The sequence below is a fragment of the Xiphias gladius genome, chromosome 1 (assembly GCF_016859285.1).
Source record: "Xiphias gladius isolate SHS-SW01 ecotype Sanya breed wild chromosome 1, ASM1685928v1, whole genome shotgun sequence".
Lineage (NCBI taxonomy): Eukaryota > Metazoa > Chordata > Actinopteri > Istiophoriformes > Xiphiidae > Xiphias > Xiphias gladius.
Genome location: NC_053400.1, coordinates 5,596,211 through 5,613,562, shown reverse-complemented (window position 1 = coordinate 5,613,562; position 17,352 = coordinate 5,596,211). Strand labels below are relative to the sequence as shown.

The 17,352-nt window shown below is 39.3% G+C and overlaps 1 protein-coding gene across 1 annotated transcript in view; it reads left to right on the top strand.

The window, feature by feature from the left end:
* si:ch211-186j3.6 (neural-cadherin) overlaps positions 1–17,352 on the top strand; it is a 299,335-nt gene that overhangs the window by 230,928 nt on the left and 51,055 nt on the right. The window contains exons 29-32 of the mRNA XM_040139108.1: positions 628–755; positions 1,712–1,835; positions 6,108–6,288; positions 9,031–9,197. Coding sequence (XP_039995042.1) covers positions 628–755; positions 1,712–1,835; positions 6,108–6,288; positions 9,031–9,197 — 600 coding nt within the window. The remainder of the gene's footprint in view (positions 1–627; positions 756–1,711; positions 1,836–6,107; positions 6,289–9,030; positions 9,198–17,352) is intronic.

Sequence of the window (17,352 nt, the reverse complement as noted above, 5' to 3'; positions counted from 1 at the left end):
TTGGAGTTTGAGAGTTTGGTCAATTTAACTTGGAACACTTGCACAAACACACGAACAGAAAAGAATACAAAAATGTTCTTACAAATGGCCCAGTATATTTATTAATCATTTCTAGCATTATCTGAAGACTTTTTAGTGTACCAAAGCTGGTTGTCAATGTCCTATACTACTTTATAACTTTGATAAAGATATTGAAACTACACCTTCTGCTCTTTGGACATATAAACAAGTTTTCCTAGGTTATATTCTAACAAAATAAGGAAACCTGTATCACAGATGTGAAAAAAGAAAATTCATTAGTACTGCGTGTTGTCTCAACACAGTACTAATGGCTAGAACTGTTTGCTAAAACACTGGCACGTACACAGGGTGTTGTTAACCACCGGAGTAATTATGATGGATTACGTGCCAGTTTTTATATCAGGTAAGGTCACCAATGGACTAAATTCCAAACCTCATTGTGTGACGTGAGATGTGAAGCAGTTAGCACCATAATAATAATGGTAAAAGAGCAACAGGAGGTACACTCATTATAAGGCAGAGAATTAAGGGGCTTTATTAATGCATTTGCTTTCTCCGACAACATTAGTTCTAAATAGCCTGTCATTCGCTGTGTGTTCTCTGCAGGAAGTGCGTTTCACCCTGGATCGGTGTTCAGGGGCAGCAGTGATGGAAATGGAGGGTCTGGGCAGCTGGTTGACCACTGAGGACCACTCTTCCTGTGAAGTGACGGGGGTTACACCCAACACTGACAGGTACACACACAGACACCTGAATGCACACATGCACACCTCTATTTTTGAAAGACAGGTGTGACATTATGTGTGGGGATACGTAGGAGAATGTGTGTCAGGGTTATTCACCATGCTTGTAACTGGGGCCACATATTTACTCCGTTGATTCTAAGTTCTATTACGAATTTTGAATGTCACCTGTATTTATAGCCCCAAAACTAGATACGATATTTCAGGAGAAATTTTAACCATTCATACAGTACTCAGAATTAAATACAAATGCTGCAGTTTTTTTTTTTTTTTTCCAATGATGGGATTCATGGAAATATCTTGCAATAGGCTGACTATCCTGAAAATGCTGTGGACAAATATCCATGCTATATAGTTGTAAAATCAAAATAATAAAATAGTTTTGTTCATAGGACGTATACACTTGTACTCTTGTTCCACGCTTTTTGGGCATGGGCTCATATGCAGTATATTGTACCATTATCTGTCACTTTTTAATGTTCTGTGTTGAAATTTGATGAAACTTGATAACTGGAATATGGGTTCTTTTTACCTTTTGCACCTAGCAGTTTTTTTTTGTTTTGTTTGTTTTGCATTAGCAACGGATCATTTTATCCATTGCCAAGTATAATATGTAAGAGAGTATTCATAGCTACAAACCCACAGAATATCACAATCTCTGCAATCCCCTCTGCTCTACGGAGTGTCTGCATCTCTTAGCACATCGTTTTGTGCTCGTCGTGTATGATATTCTGTGTTAAATATTAAAAGGCTGATAACAGTAAGCTGGTTAAAAATCTACAGCAATGTCGACCTTTCCAAGTTGTTGGTTTGGGTGTTCAATTCATTCTGACAATTGTGTGCAAATGGCAGAGATATGGCATTGTCTGTATTAAGTGTACTACGAGCCCCAGTTGTCAGTAGTGTCTGTTTGTATATGTGCGTCTCCATGCCTTTATGTGTTTTAGACACCTGAACATGAGCCAGGTACTGCAGCTTGGTGGTGTGAACGAAGACATCCCCTACATCTACCCTCAGCTTCAGCATAAACACTTCACCGGCTGCATCCGCAACCTCATCGTGGACAGCAAGGTGACTCACTTGTACACACAACAATGACACACATACACACTCGTACTTAACCACACAACCATTAGCACACCAGGACACAAGCAAACTCCGACTCACACCTGCACTCTAGTTAAGAAATGGATTAATAGAAGGTTTCGGCATTCACAGTACCATTGTGCCATGGGAGAGATTTTTTTCTACACTTTTAACTGTAACCTCAAAGCTCCAAGGTCTGAAATTTTGATTAAAATTGTATTTTGTGCAGCAAATTTAAGTCTGGCATCAAAGGCACCTGTAACTAAGAGAGAAAACTTGCCACCGCCAGTCCAAAACTATTGATTTTTTACATAACTGGTATTTAGATGTAAATCTCAGGGTCTTTTTAGACGGTATTCCCACTGATGTAGACTGGGTAAGATGTGGATTCCCTGATGAAATTAAATGGAAGAATGTGCAAGAGCGTTAGAAATTAAACGTTTAAAAGAATTTTGGCTTACTGATCAAATATGCAATGTTTTGCTAATGACTCCAGTGAAATTGTCGTACTCTCTTGTTGTTTGTATCTGGTATAAAGCGTGCTCTGCCTTCAGATATGTGTGCAGTCTGATCATGGCATTTTTGGGCGGGAGCAGGGACTCTCATCTTTTACGACACCTTTGTAGGAGGCAAGAGAAACTTTGACATATTTGGATACAAGAGATGAACAACTACTGGTACTCTTGGAGCGGATCTTGCTGGACTCTTTCAGTGACGCTAGTTCTTCAAAAGTTCAAGTGGAGGATCTTGGATAAATGCATGCTCTTATTTTGGAATAAAGAAATGTATGCAGTGACAGATATTTGAGTTGAGCAGAACTTAATCTAAAGCTGAATAACATATTTTATCTAAACTATATCTTAATGTGAAAACCTAGCAAAGCCTTGTATACAATAACGTTCCCTAAAATGAGAGATAACACTAAATGCATATAGCCAAAAACAATTGCATCTGTGCTAGAGATGCACCAAACTCACTTTTTATTTGAATTTAAAAAACTAGAAACCTCATGGTATGGAAGTCATTGGGGTCATTTCTACAGAGGTAATGTAACATGAGGTTTTAACCACACAATGGAGACATTTATATATCGACTTTTGTTTTTGGCTTGTGCAGTTTGAAATGACATTTTCCTGGAGATTTTACAAAATTGTGTTTTAAGAATCAAAACAGTGACTAACAGTATGTTATGTGAATTGATGTTAACCGAATAACTGGCAGTCAGCTTTTTATTAGCATCCGGGTTATGGTCTCTTTCTCTAACAGTGCGCGTGTGTGTGCATGCAAGAAAATCAGTTGTGACTTAAGGAAAGAAACTGAAGGCTGGCTGAGTCATTTGGTTCTTAGCTTGAGCCGGCATGAGCAGCCAGCTCAAGCAGTCCTGTCCAACAGCAGCTCGAAGAAGCCAACCACACGACACCGCTGCATGTGAGCATTTAATACACCTGGACCTCTGAGTTAACTAATAAGCACTACGGTCCAGCCGAAAGACAGAATGATGTCAATCATGTGAGCCTAATAACATGTGTGACGATGGTCGCATTGCCAGTCGATTAGTTCAAACCACTTTAGTCCACCGGTGTAGTTGAGTGTAAGGAGCCACAGAGCCCCAAGTGGCGGTGAGTGTGGCTTTTAGAGCGGTCATCTCGTTACCTTCATAAACACAATTTATCTATATCCATTCAGTAGACCTTTAAAGCTTTATTAAGATGTTGATACTCAAGAGTGGGGATATAAAAGGATATAGGCCTCTCCTGATGCAGTGCTAAAGATTTGTAGTTCATGTGGTGTACCTTAGCTGGAGACATAGCGGGAGGCTGCACAAATGTTATGTACTAATGAGAGAAATCTGCATGATGCGTGTGGGCGGACATGAGGATAATAAATCTCCAGAGTGCAAGCAACAGTAGGCATACTGATGATTAATAATGTTCCAGCATTTTATGTCTGCTTTTTTTTCCCTCTCTTATTTTTTTCCTGTGGTGTTGTTGTTTTTATTGTCACAAAATGTGCTAATGTGTCACATTTGTTGCTATGGCAACATCATCTGTTTCACTTGAGGCGTGTATGCCTGTGATGTGGTAAAGCTAGTTGACACTGATGCACTTGCTGTAACTGAACATTCTGTATGTGCCTTTGTTTCCCTGTGTTTTCAATTGTGCGTCTCCATATTTGTCTGTGACTTTACTTCTGTGTCTGCTTGTCAATATTATGTTTATTGACCCTGTGATTAGGCATCTTGCTGTCTCCTGTGAGTGTGTGTATATGTATGTACTGCATGTGTGCATTTTCTTTGGGCATCTGTATATGTATTTTTTAACATTAGCATTTTTCTGTTTTGGAGCCAGGCAGAGATACAGCATGTCAGGAACATGTCAACTGTATTAAACCTAGTCAAGTATGATGCATGGCCAAATGTGAACAGTATGTGGTGTGTGGATGGAGAAGAGACAAAACTAGACTGGGCACGAGGCAGGGGCAAACACGAGGCTCCGTCTAGGAAAAAGGGACAGGAAGAGATTTTTTGACTTTATAATTGTGTTTATATTCTGGAGTTGGGTCTTTCCCCTCAGGCTGTGGTTCAGCATTGTCTGTTTTCAACTCACTCCATCCTTGTCCATTCATTATTCTGCTCGTCTTTCTCCCTTCAGCTCTCAGTCTAAGATTACTGCTTTGGGTTTTTCTGCCGTTTTGACACAACTGTCACTCCAGTATAGAGGTTTGCAATGACAAGTTGAACTAATGTTTTGGGTTTTTTGGGTAATTGTCTTTTTCAATGCTAGAAGCTTTAGATGAAGTCGGATTTGGAGTGGTTCTCAGCAAAATGTCTCACTCAAAAATAAAAAATTAGAGAACACCCAGGGCCAAAGTTGAAAACGTGTTCTGACGGAATAAATGTTGAGACAAAATCTGCTGCCTGCACTGCAAGTTTGAGGAAACTCATGAACCACATGTTACATTTTATTACAGTTACATTCATTTTGCAGACAAACACATCAGGAGCAATTTCAGAAAAATGCCTTTCGGGTCATGCCTTATATGGTTTACCTTTGGTCTAGAATTTGTTATTCACTTCCTGTGGGCTCAGAATTTTTTATACCTAGCGCCTGAAATTAATCTTGGCAAATAGGGCAGCCTACAGTGTCACCGTGTGGGGGTGTGACAATCTTCTCTGCTGGGGCCACAATTTGTAATGTAAGCAGGAGCAGGTGTATTTTTGTACCCAACTCATATATCATTCCAAGTTTCTTTTGCTCATATACACATACACACACACAACACAGTGACACAGATGAACATAGTCAAATCAATCGCAGACACCCCAAATGTGTCTTTTGGTCATTGATTGCTAATGTCTATGTTTCAGTCCCTAGCAATCAAAGTGATCAGTCCAATCCCAGCAAAGAGACGAGTCCTAGCTTTTAAAGGTCAGCCGCCAATAAGTTGCCTGTTTGCTGGAGGTCAGAGCCAATCAGCAGCTCCCAGGTGGTATGACTCCCAGTCAGTTTTTACGATCCTTTGCATATCTACGTCCCCGCTGCAGCACCAGTGTCACTCACTCAGAATGAATATATTAATGTCTTTATGGTGTGCTTTTGGGAGGGGCACAACTTTAGCCATTCAAGGTTCTCCTGTTCTTTGACTTTCTGTGCAGTCACCCATGCTGTTTTTCCATTAGAAGATTAGAAACCAAACACTTTTGGTTTCATCACTGTGGGAAGAGAGAGCCACAGAGGGTAGAGAGAGAGAACTAGAGAGATGCGAGTGGAAAAGGATGGAAGGCCACAGTGTACCCTGAGCTCTTGTCCTTCAGCACATGTGAACGTTTTCTTCCTCAATTCTTTCACTTTCACTCTGTTTGTCTTTATCTGCTCTTCAAACTGTGAGTCCCCCTGTGGCTGCTTACCCCCTATGTGTCTGTCCGGTGTCTTCCCCAATCCCCTTTCTCTGCTGTCACTTTGTCTTTTTGTTTCCTGTGTGTGAGCTACTCAGTAACTGGCAACTCTTCCTTCTTCCCATCTTTTTGTCTCACCTTTCCCCACCTCTATCCCACTTTTTCTTTCCCTATTCTTTCTCTTTAAGCGCTGTACTCTTTCTCTCTTCTTTCTCCTGTGCTCTTTGATTATTTCCTCTGTTCCCTTCTCATATCCCCTTATATCCACTTCTCTTCCTTCTCCACGTCTTGTCATTCCTCTCCTCTCATCCTCTCTACATATTCCACCCCTTCGTGTCTTTTCCTCTATCTCCTCAATTCAGCTGTATGATTTGGGCTCCCCGGCTGATTCACAGTCCAGCTCTCCAGGCTGTCTGACCACCGACAGCAGCTGTGTCAACATGGGCTATCCATCCTGTGGCCACCGAGGTCGCTGTCACGGCGAGTGGGGCTCCTTCAGCTGCCAGTGTGTACCAGGATACACAGGACACCAGTGTGAACAGGGTAAGCTAAACTTTTTTGGACTTATGCATTAAAGAGATACATCGAATGTGTGGTAGATTGTACCATCAACAACAAAATGATCTATGTGTTCTGGAAAGATCATATGCTCCATGGCTAAAAATTGAAATGTCTATGTTGAGTTATACCATGTGAAACTTAGGCATAAATGGTAGAAGCTGAGCACAGATGTTTCGTACTTGGAACACAAGTTTTGCAGCGCTAAAGTAAAACGGTGAGCAGCATTGAAGTCTGAAAGTTTTCTTTAGCAAAATGTACACAAAGGAAATGGTTTTTCATTCAGCCACAACTAAACTCACTGTGCAGTAGATGAAATAGATAGTTTCGCACCTAAAACAGCTCTAAAACATAAACCTGGCTATATAGGTTATAATGAGGTTATCATTTTAAAAATGTAAACACATGAATTTTATAGGCCTTATAACTTTCACACTTAAAATAAAGACGGTGTCACTCGTGCAAATTATCTTTCTAGCTTATAGCTTCAGCTGTGTAGCACAGCCTGTCAGGCTCATGTGAGGATTAAAGGGGATAAGATGAGACACACTAACATGTTATAGGCTGTTTTCTGTCACAACCCCAGGGATGTGCAGCAGTTAAACACTTTTTTATTTGCAGTGTAAAGTTTCAGTCCTCAAGACTGCATTCAATCTGGCTGACATGCTCAACTTTAAGGGCGGGAACCATGTAAAAGAGAAAAATGACTACTGTCATTGTTGGATCTTATAAACCAGGGATAATTACTTATATTAGCACCCACTGCTGTTTCCATGCCTCCCTAACATTAACGATATACAATGTATCCTGCTTCATGACATCGTTTATGCAAATGGGATGTACTCTCTTTGTAAATTCATGCATATTGTACTGTATGTAGGTCGAGCACTTGCCCTTCCATTACAAGATTGTAATTCTTGTTTTACTGAGAGAGCAGGCCCTTGGCAGTGTTCATAATAAGGATCCTTACGGCCTGAAGAAGCAGCTCCTTGTGGGCTTCTCTGTGTTGGCCTTATGGCTGTGGAGGCATTTGCCTGACTGCAGCAGTTGTAAGAAATGACTGTTGGACTTGGGATGGGATCTTCAATGACCGACATTGCCCTGGTCCTCCACCAGATGTTGTACACATCCTCCAGATTGAGGAGTGCACACGTGGTGCCTTTTTGCTGATCGAACCACTCTGTGCCAGGTTTTACAGTCTTGTTTGGTTCCTGTCTAGTTCTGCATGGCGACACTCCCTGAAAGACCTCACTCAATAGTGCTAGTACAGAATGTGCGAGGGTGACATTTCATAAAATCTATATCAGGTCAATAAGGTATATAAAAAGTTATTTTCATGTCACTTTCTTTAAAAGTTTAATCCTTCTCAGATGACACTCTGTAGGTCTTTATGCCAGGCTCGGACTACACAAATTCAGCTATAGGATGACAGAGTGCTCTTTTTGTTATATAAAAAGCCTGATGGTTTGGCCTTCTCTTGACAGCGTGTTTACAATTTCTTGACCCTCCTGCCCGATGACACGCAAGGACTTGAATGATGATTTGTCAGGGGTAAAATGATAGTGTTGCCAGTCTCCTGACCAAGGACTTATGGCAACACGATTGCCGAACCTGACACGGTGACCATCGTGAAAGACCAAAGAAATTGTGTCGTCGGATCAGGGCCTTTGATTTGTTTCCACAGAGATTTCTATGCTCACTGATTCCAATTTAGTGTCATCTGTGGACATTCCCATGCCTCCAAACAACCAATACGGACCAGATAGACAAACTTTGAACGATTAGTTAAGTGAGCGAATTAATGAATAAATGAATGAAGGGATGTGAATGAATCCCTCTCTATACTCATGAAATGATTCATATTTTTGAAAAAACAACAAAGCCTGGAGTCGGTGGCGAAGTCGGAAAACATTGATGATTTTGGCAACCAATGAGGCACTCTTTAAAAGAAGAAAAAGTGGTGTGTATCCTTTTGATATTCACATACAGACTGTTATTTGATTTTTCTATATTACATTTGCAAGGCCATAAAAACAAAGCCTGGCTGTAATCTGTCAAAATGGAGCAAAAATTTAAAAAAAAGAAAAGAAAAAAGACCCCTTTTTTATTGCCTGTCCCTGTTAGGGTTTAAGAGGCAGACCATGAACCACAATGCCCCCACTACAAATCCGGATGGGGACATTTACTGCACATATTTTGATTACAATTTTTTACAAAAATATGAGTGTACTGTAATTATATTTAAATACTCAAAAGTACATACATTTAGTATAGCCCACCACACTTAGTTAGCATTCAGACCGAAAACACCCCTGTGTTAAAAAAATGCAAATGGCTGAGTTGGTGGGGGTGCGTTCAAACTCATGGCTCGTCAGACACTACACACTGCACAGTGGTTTGTAGTATTCTGAGGAAGGATTTCGCTGCTGTAATTACATTCTACTCCCCAAGACGCATTTTAATATTGGAAAGAAAGAGCATCTACAACACATCTAAGTAGCAATACTAAAATATTCTTGTGTTTTTACTTATGTCACATTTGCTGCAAAAAGTCAGGCAGAGATTTAATAAATACACCCATTTCTGCAGGGTTAGCTCACTGTTTATTCTCAATCTTAACACTATCTGACTGACTTGGGCGTGTGTGTGTGTGTGTGTGTGTGTGTGTGTGTGTGTGTGTGTGTGTGTGTGTGTGTGTGTGTGTGTGTGTGCGTGTACATACACCAGAGGTCCCAGAGTATTCCTTTGATGGGCACAGTCACGTGCATTACCAGTTGGCGTCCCCGCTGCCTGCCCGGAAGACATGGATTCAAGTCCTGGTTCGAACCCGCAAACACAGCAGCACCATCCTGAATCTGATCTCGAAGGAGCAGAGTGAATACCTGCGACTAGAGGTAAATTTGTCAGTGTGTGTGTGTGTGTGTGTGTGTTTCTGTGTGTGGGTAGACTGTGATGAAAGTCGTGTTCTTCATAGTAGAATGGGATTTTGTTATATTTTCGTTGCGCTGGAAAAAATCCAGTCTGTTTTTGCAAAGTTTGAAATAGTGAATATGTCACCTTGTCCTTCCATTATGAAGAATAATAACAGTCATTTTCTTCACTCATAAACTGCACTTATAATATATAGTGTTGCTATTGCTGCCATGTAACCTTTAGCAGTCACAACAGTTGGTTGTAAACAGTAAAAAGCTATTGAAAACAATAACACCTGAACAAGTTGCAGGTATTTTCCCCAAATGTTCTTGTCACAGTTATTAAAACCCACATGGTTTATCACAAGGGACATGAGAATGGAATAGTTCAATATGGGAAATGCACTTATTTGCTTCATCTACACTAAGAGAGTGATATAAGTAAAATGTCAATATCAATCTCTCTGTAATTTGAATTCTCCTCACACTCTGTGTAAGGAAATTTACACTACAATGATACTGCAGCTACAGTATCTTACATATTTTCCAGTTTTCAAAAAAGGATAAAACCATTTTTGGACATGTTTGTGGAAACAGCATCTAAGCATCAAGCCTCTAAGTGGACATTTCCTATGGAAGTGGTTGACTGTCATCTTGAAAGTCAACAATGCTTGCTTCGTGATGTGCTGCTGACTGAAGAACATATTGTGAAGCCATTAAGACTATAGGAATTTTTTTGTAGTGTTGGTTATCAACCATTAGCTTTTTCAGCTGTCTGTCAATCAGCAAAGAAGCTAGGCTAGCAAGTTTCCACTCTGAAAGTAGAAGCTAGTTAACCTAGCTTGCTGATGTACTACTTTTAAGTCATGTTATTTCAACGCCTCTCACTTTCTGCTCCTTTGCACTCAGTGCTGTATTAGTCCCACATTACAGAAAGTAGGGCGCATTAGCTCTCTCTTCTTGGTCTAGATGTGGTGATGGCAAATAACCAGAGTATCCCACTGGGAAAATGGTCTCAGACTTTTGGACCCCACTGTATAAATTAATTAGTCAGGTTTAATTAGCTGGCACAGTAGGTCCATTTTTCATTTTACGGCCACTATTCACCTGATTTGACAGTGTCATTCTGGCTCCGTGGGAGCTTCTGGAGACCACCCACTGCTTACTAACTGCACAGACATGAGATGCTGATTTATGCATGATATTGATTTTCTCATGTGACTCTTGGAAACAAAGCTAATTAGTGTATTTTCCAAAATGCCAAACTATTCATTTAGTTGTGTGACCAGTGTTGCATAAGTTCATAACTTGAAAATTGCAGGGTTCTTGCAATTAATTTGTGATTATATTACAACAACTTTATTTTTTCATTATGCTTTAAAGTTTTGATCAGAATAATCTACTGTAATGTACCAATGCTATGCTCTCAGTTCAAAGGGATCTCGGGCTTTAATTCATTGCATTGTCTAAACTCATAGCTGAAGAAAACAGTGGTTCTTATATGGTGCATTAGCAGTAGAAATGACTTAGATTGGCATTGAAAGCACACTGCCAGAACCAACTACATTACAGGTATTGTTTGGATATTTGTTTTGCAGGCTTAATTTCTCCTACTCTTTTTTTCCATTGGTTGCTTTGCGCGAACTTGAATTGCTCTGTCATATTTGTTTATTTGCCAGCCTCTTGCTTGTTTTTTTTTTTCTTCCTTTCCAACCCCAACTTGCTTTTGGAATCATGCAATACAGTACCTTCCCAGTCCTTTCCTCTTGCTCCTTATTGCCAAACTGCAATACAGGTATTGATCAAACATCAGTGTCGAAAATGATGGTGATTATCCATACACAGCTGCTGTTATAGTAGCTACAACCTTTGCTCTGATCTCCATCTGTCATCCATCTGTCTCTCCTTACTATTCATCCATTCCTATAATTCCTCTTTAACGTCATACATACAGCTCCCTCAGCACACATGGCAAGCAGGTTCACATCATTTATCCACCATACACATTACATTTATTCCTGGGTTCAGATGGTTTAGTTTTGTTTATTTTGTTTCATTTTCAACTTATACAACTAACATACCCGTGTAAATAAATAATATATCGACCCTGACTTGTACTTGAATATTGAATTTTTCAAAATATTATAGTATAATATAGTATAGTATAGTATAAGTTTGGTTTTATTTAAATCTAATAACAACTTCTTATCAAATGACCATTTTAAAGTTTTCATTTCAGTTCCCATTGTATCTAGAAGCTGCTCAAGATCTTTACCAGAACAAAATAAATAGTATCATCTGGAAACAAAATAAACCTTAGTAATTTGGACATGTTTCAAATATCATTAATGTACAATATAAATAACTTTGGACCCGGGAGCGAACCTTGTGGAACCCTGCACGTGATCCTCAGAAATTTTGATTTATCATTGTTTATTTGCACATACTGATATCGATTACCAGGAAAGTTACTAAGCCATGAGTGTGCTACCCTTCTAATACCATATCTTTCCAATTTCCCCAATAAGAATCTATAATAAAGTGTCAAATGCCTTTTTTAAAGCTATGAATACCCCGACAGTACAATCCTTATTTTTCTATTGCTGTAGATATTTCAGTTCCTAGTTGCCATCATGGTGAATTGATTAGATCTAAAACTATATTGATGGTCACTCAATAATTTTGCTTTTCCATGAAATGATCAAGTCGTTGTACAAAAAGTTTTTCCGAAACCTTTGAGAACAGAGGGAGGAGAGAAATTGGTCTACAGTTTGAAAAAGAGTGCCTCTCTCCATTTTTGTAGATAGAAATGACCTATCGTGATGTAGTATCATTACAATCAGCAGATTGTTTTACCGTATCAATTAGTTCCTTCTCTTCAATTCTCCTTAGAAAAGATAGTGTTAGTATTCATATCAAATTAAGTCATCGTTTACATCCTCCTTCATTATCGGGTCCACAATTTCACTTGCTAAATTATAGCCAACATTCACAGAGTAATCATTAAATTCCTTGACAATATCTTTTGTTGTCATTAAGTTTGGTTGATTATTTTAAATAAAGTAATTTGGACAATCTCATTTTCCTTTACTTTTTAATAATTTAATAATTTAATTTCCATGCACCTTTCCATACATTACTTCTATGCTGTTCCAATAGTTTGTTCTAATAATCCTTATTATTAAATCTCATTATGTTATCTATTATTGTGGCACTCTCACTTGCTATTCTGCAGGGTGTAATCTTGTGAAGTAACCTGCTCTCAGTGGAACACGGGAAACCCTGCAATGTTCTTTGATAGAAATGTGACTATATTGCCTTCTAGGATTATTTTTTTCACTGCAATATTTCTGTTTTCTTTTAATCAGAGGCAGTAATTAGTATGCGTTACTCTTGGCTGGCTGCAAACTGACAATGCGAAGAACTCTTTGTTTCTGCTGTTTGTGTGTGACTTGCATTACAGCAACATGGTTAGTTCAAGATATTACAGTTTCTTTGTTCTAAACTTCTTTTCCCCCATTGGATTACAAGTTTTTGGTTTTTATCTTAATTGTTGATTTACAGGGAACAGAGAGTATTCTAAGATAAATTGATGTAAATGCGCTGGGATTAGCTCAAGAATTAATTCATGTCCATTTAGGGCTAAAGAACATCTCCACTCCAAAATGTTCAAATATTGTTGAAGATTAAAGCTTAGAAGTTCATTCTAAACCTCCGGGAATAGTATATGTAACAAAATACTAAGGTCAAAGGTTCGCATACTGGCTTTCCCAGCTTTCACTCGCACCTGGCCCAGGTGATGTGTGCAACTTTTACATGTAGAATTGGGGTAGATCGCAAACCTCTTCTGGATGAAGGATGGTCTTCATCCAGAAGATGGTCATGTAGGAGTTGCAGTCTCTTTGTGGTAACATGTTGTTGTTCAATGGTGTATTTTCTTACTCCTGTTGATGACTGGCCCAATGTGACCACTGTAAAGTTGTGTCAAGATGTTTTCAGAGGATACAACTGAGAAGGAAAGCACAGCATTTATCATCAGGGTTCGCAGCATTCAGAATCTGGGTTACACACTCTGCAACTCCAAAAAAGAGGTGACTCCTGAATTTACGTGTACCTGTGGCTAATATTTGCCACATCCGCCCAACAAGAACACAGAAAATCTTAAAAAGACAACTTTGGAATTACCTAGATTCGCATTTCTCTTCTTTTTGTAGATGCTATCACCTACCCTGCAAGCTGACCCCCAAATGTCAAAGAAACAGAGCATTATTGGGATTAGTAACTGTACTGTAATTGCTGAATTTCATACTGTAGTCCCTTACACTACTTGGTACTGAAAAAAGTAATCACCTTGCTTTAACACGTCACTAAGTAATACATTACTGCCCAACACTGCACAGGAAAATCGCAAAAGTAAGTATGGTTGACTTTTTTGTTTGATAAAATAACTGTAAATGTACTGTATACAATGTGTTAGAAATAAGTGCACTTTCAACATTATTTAGTGTGAGACACACCCTAGTGTTTGGCTAACCATTCATGCTAGTAGGTCTTCATACTGCGAACAGTCTTGTACAACAGCTCAGACAGCAAAAACTTAAAAACTTGGCACCCTACTTCGCCTCCATCAATAAAATCCCTCCACCAAACATGTAAAGAGCACATAAAATCACTTAAAATCTCACTCACCCAACTCACCTCCTGTTCAAGCTGGTATCCTCAGCGAGGCACTATAATATAAATCCCTGCAATCCAGGACAAAATTGTGTTTCCCCCACTGCAATATGGTCCCTGAATTCCCTTAGCCATCTATTGCCTAAGTTTCGGTCTGTATGCCACTGTTGTGCTGCACACAGAGCAGCCATAACACTAAAACTAGGGGCTGACCAATATAGTCTTTTAATGGCCGATTCCGACACCAATCATTAGTAATCAAGAAGATGGAGAACCGATATTTGGAACAGATACACATTTGAAGTAAAAATGAACATCTTGGTGTCAAAATTAAGAATAACACAAAACTACTGCTACATAAAGTCTATGGACACCCGCCATGGTGTCCAGGTGTCCACCCCACTTATACCAATGAAGGTAGGCTAAATAACAGAAACATCTCTCCGTATAATGCAATACAGCTCAACAGAACCACACACTACATCCTCCAAAATGATCACACAGTTGAATCAGCGAATCTCTAAAACAATTTCAATAATAACTGAACCTTATAACCTTCATGAATAGAGGATTTCTGTCAGAACTGTTTAGACTTTTAACTGTTAGTCTGCATTAGTTTTAGCTAGGTGTAGCTAATAAACTGCCAACTGTGTGTATATTTGTAATTGTCAGTTATATGCACAGGCTGCAAAGTCCCTGACTGGAATGCCACTGGAATTGGCTGCTTTTGGGGCGGTTTTCACTTGGGAAAAATACCAATGCATATGCGCCTGGTAGCATCAAGATGTTCTTTAATGTAAGAGTTTTAGAGAATACATTTTAACTGACTTACTTTGTACTTTTAACCGAGTACATTTTTACACAAGTAATTTTACTTCTGCTTGTGTAACGATTCTTTTAAGTAACAGTAATGAGAGGCCGTACATGTGCTGATGTGCTTTTACGGCTAATTACCCGCTGTACATTTAAATTTGCACTAGTTCTGCTCAAGCAGTCATAGCTCTCTCCTTCTCTTAGCGACTTTCTCCCTAATCCCACAGTTGCTTACACGCTATTCAGATATGCTAGTTATTGATCTTAGCAGTTAGCGAGGGCTTCTCTCTCTACTGCTCACTCTCCTGCTCTCTCTTGTTCATAAGATTACGATGTTATTGTAACTTCTGCCACATCTGCTGCCTTAAGGCTCGAACATACCTTGGACACAAAGCTCCGCTCGTTCACTGGAGCTGCTCCAGTCTGCAAACGCGTTTCTGTCTGCCCATCTTTGGCAGTAGGCTTCAGTGTTGATAGGCTATTGCTTGGGACGTGCGTGATGTGTAACCAGTCCGATCAGAGACCACAGAGTGTGACTACACAGAGAGAGGCAGCTGCAAGAGAGCGCATTTTTTTAAAAATTTATTTTATGGGCAAACGGATGAAAAAAATTACAGTCAGACTGATGATTGGTCAACCCCTAATTAAAACCAATTATCACTTTTAATGTTGGCTGAATAGTGTGTGTGTGTGTGTGTGTGTGTGTGTGTGTGTGTGTGTGTGTGTGTGTGTGTGTGTGTGTGTGTGTGTACATATGTTTATATATATATATATATATATATATATATATGTGCCTGCATGACACAGGCTATAATACAACAATATTACACATCATGTTCATCCATCGAGCATAGACAGTCGTATGATGCATAGTGAACAGGAATTGGATACGTGAATATCCGTTGACTTGGCGATCATCTCCACATATTGATCCCAGATAACGGCCCCATATATTCCTGAATACATGTAGACTATTATTAACTCAGTGGATAAGCTGCTCAAAAGAAGTCATCCTAGCCAGCTTGTCCCTTAAACTGATACGCTCTTTTGACTTTCAGTGTCTCAACACCATTCTGCTTCCTGCTGTCAGGGCTGGCTTCAGCCCGGTACACGCCTGTGAGGACAGGTTAACTTCCGTTGGCAAAGTATCCAATATCCATGATGCTGTATTCATACTGATATCTGTTTCCAGTATGTTGTTATTACATTTAACAATGTCTAATTGGAAGTTCTGTACCATCTCACATTTGTATAGCATGTGAGAAAGTATGCCCCTGTTTTTGTTGCATCTCCTACAACTATCATCGTTCATAAGCCCCAACCTCAACATTTTCGATGGGGTCCATCAAGATCTTTTTTTCCAAGTGATCTTAACACCCTCATAATTTGTTGATTGGTGCTTTCTAAGCAAATTATAAAACCTAGATTTTCCCCCTCCAAGTTTCCAACTTGATCGTCATAAATCCTGAATGCAAGTAACAAGGGTAAGATTTTCTTTTTATCTACTGTTGTAATACAACTCCTTATTTGAATAAACTTCCAAAAATCTTATATTTCAGCACAAGCTCTTCAAAGGAGAGCAAATCTTTCCTGTGAAACAGGTCTTCCAATAGCATTAGTCCTGCTCTTACCCAGTTTTCACACAACACATTTTTTTATTATTTTTCACCAACTTATTGTACCACATTGATGACCCTTAAGTATGATAGGAATTCATTTTACAGATCTGATGGGCCTTTCTCCAGCTATATCTGGCAAATGCCAGCAGAGGGATTCTATTTGGTATATCCTCTCCTGTCTGAGTAAGAAAAGTCTGCATTGGGAAGGGTTCCACCAGCTTTTTCTCAATTTCTACCCAAGAAGGGGGGCAGGTATCTGGAAGGTTTGATTTAGATAACTGCCTGAGTGAGAAGGCACAGTGGTGCCAATCTATTCTTGGGCATCCGAAGCCACCGTTCTCCACTGGGTGCATATAATTTCTTTTTATTAAAAGATGGCATCCTACCGACCCATAGAAAGCTTCTCATGGCTCTCTTAAATCTAGCAGGAAGGGGGGGAGGAAAATCCAGAGGTAGCATGTATGTTATATAATTAATCTGGGGTTCAACAATCAACTTTAAAATGTTTATCCTTTTTAACAGTGAGAGATGCCATTTTTTTAACAATTTAACAGAATACTTTCTAATTTGTGGGTAGGGGGGTGGTATATTTAGGTTCATTCTATTCTCTAATCCTGAGGTGACCATAATACCCAAATAAATCAGTCCAGATGCAAGCAATTTAAATTGCCAACTACTACGAATACTCGGGGATCATAATTTAGAAAGTGGCATAGCTTTGCACTGTGATCAATTAATTTTGTATTCTGATATTTGTGAAAAAGAGCCAATCAGAGATAAAATCTGTCACTGTAGTTTCCGGGTTGCTTGACAACAGTAAAATATCATCTGTGTACAAAACTAACTTATGTTCTTTCTGCCTTGAGGCTAGACCAAACATCAGAGGCGAGAGGGGGCAGCCCTGTCTGATCCTGTATAAAAGTTTAGGGGCAGAGATATTCCCATTTGCGAGAACCAATGCCCTTGGATATTTATATAACAGCTTTACCCATTTAATATATGACCTACCAATCCCAAACCACTCAAGTATT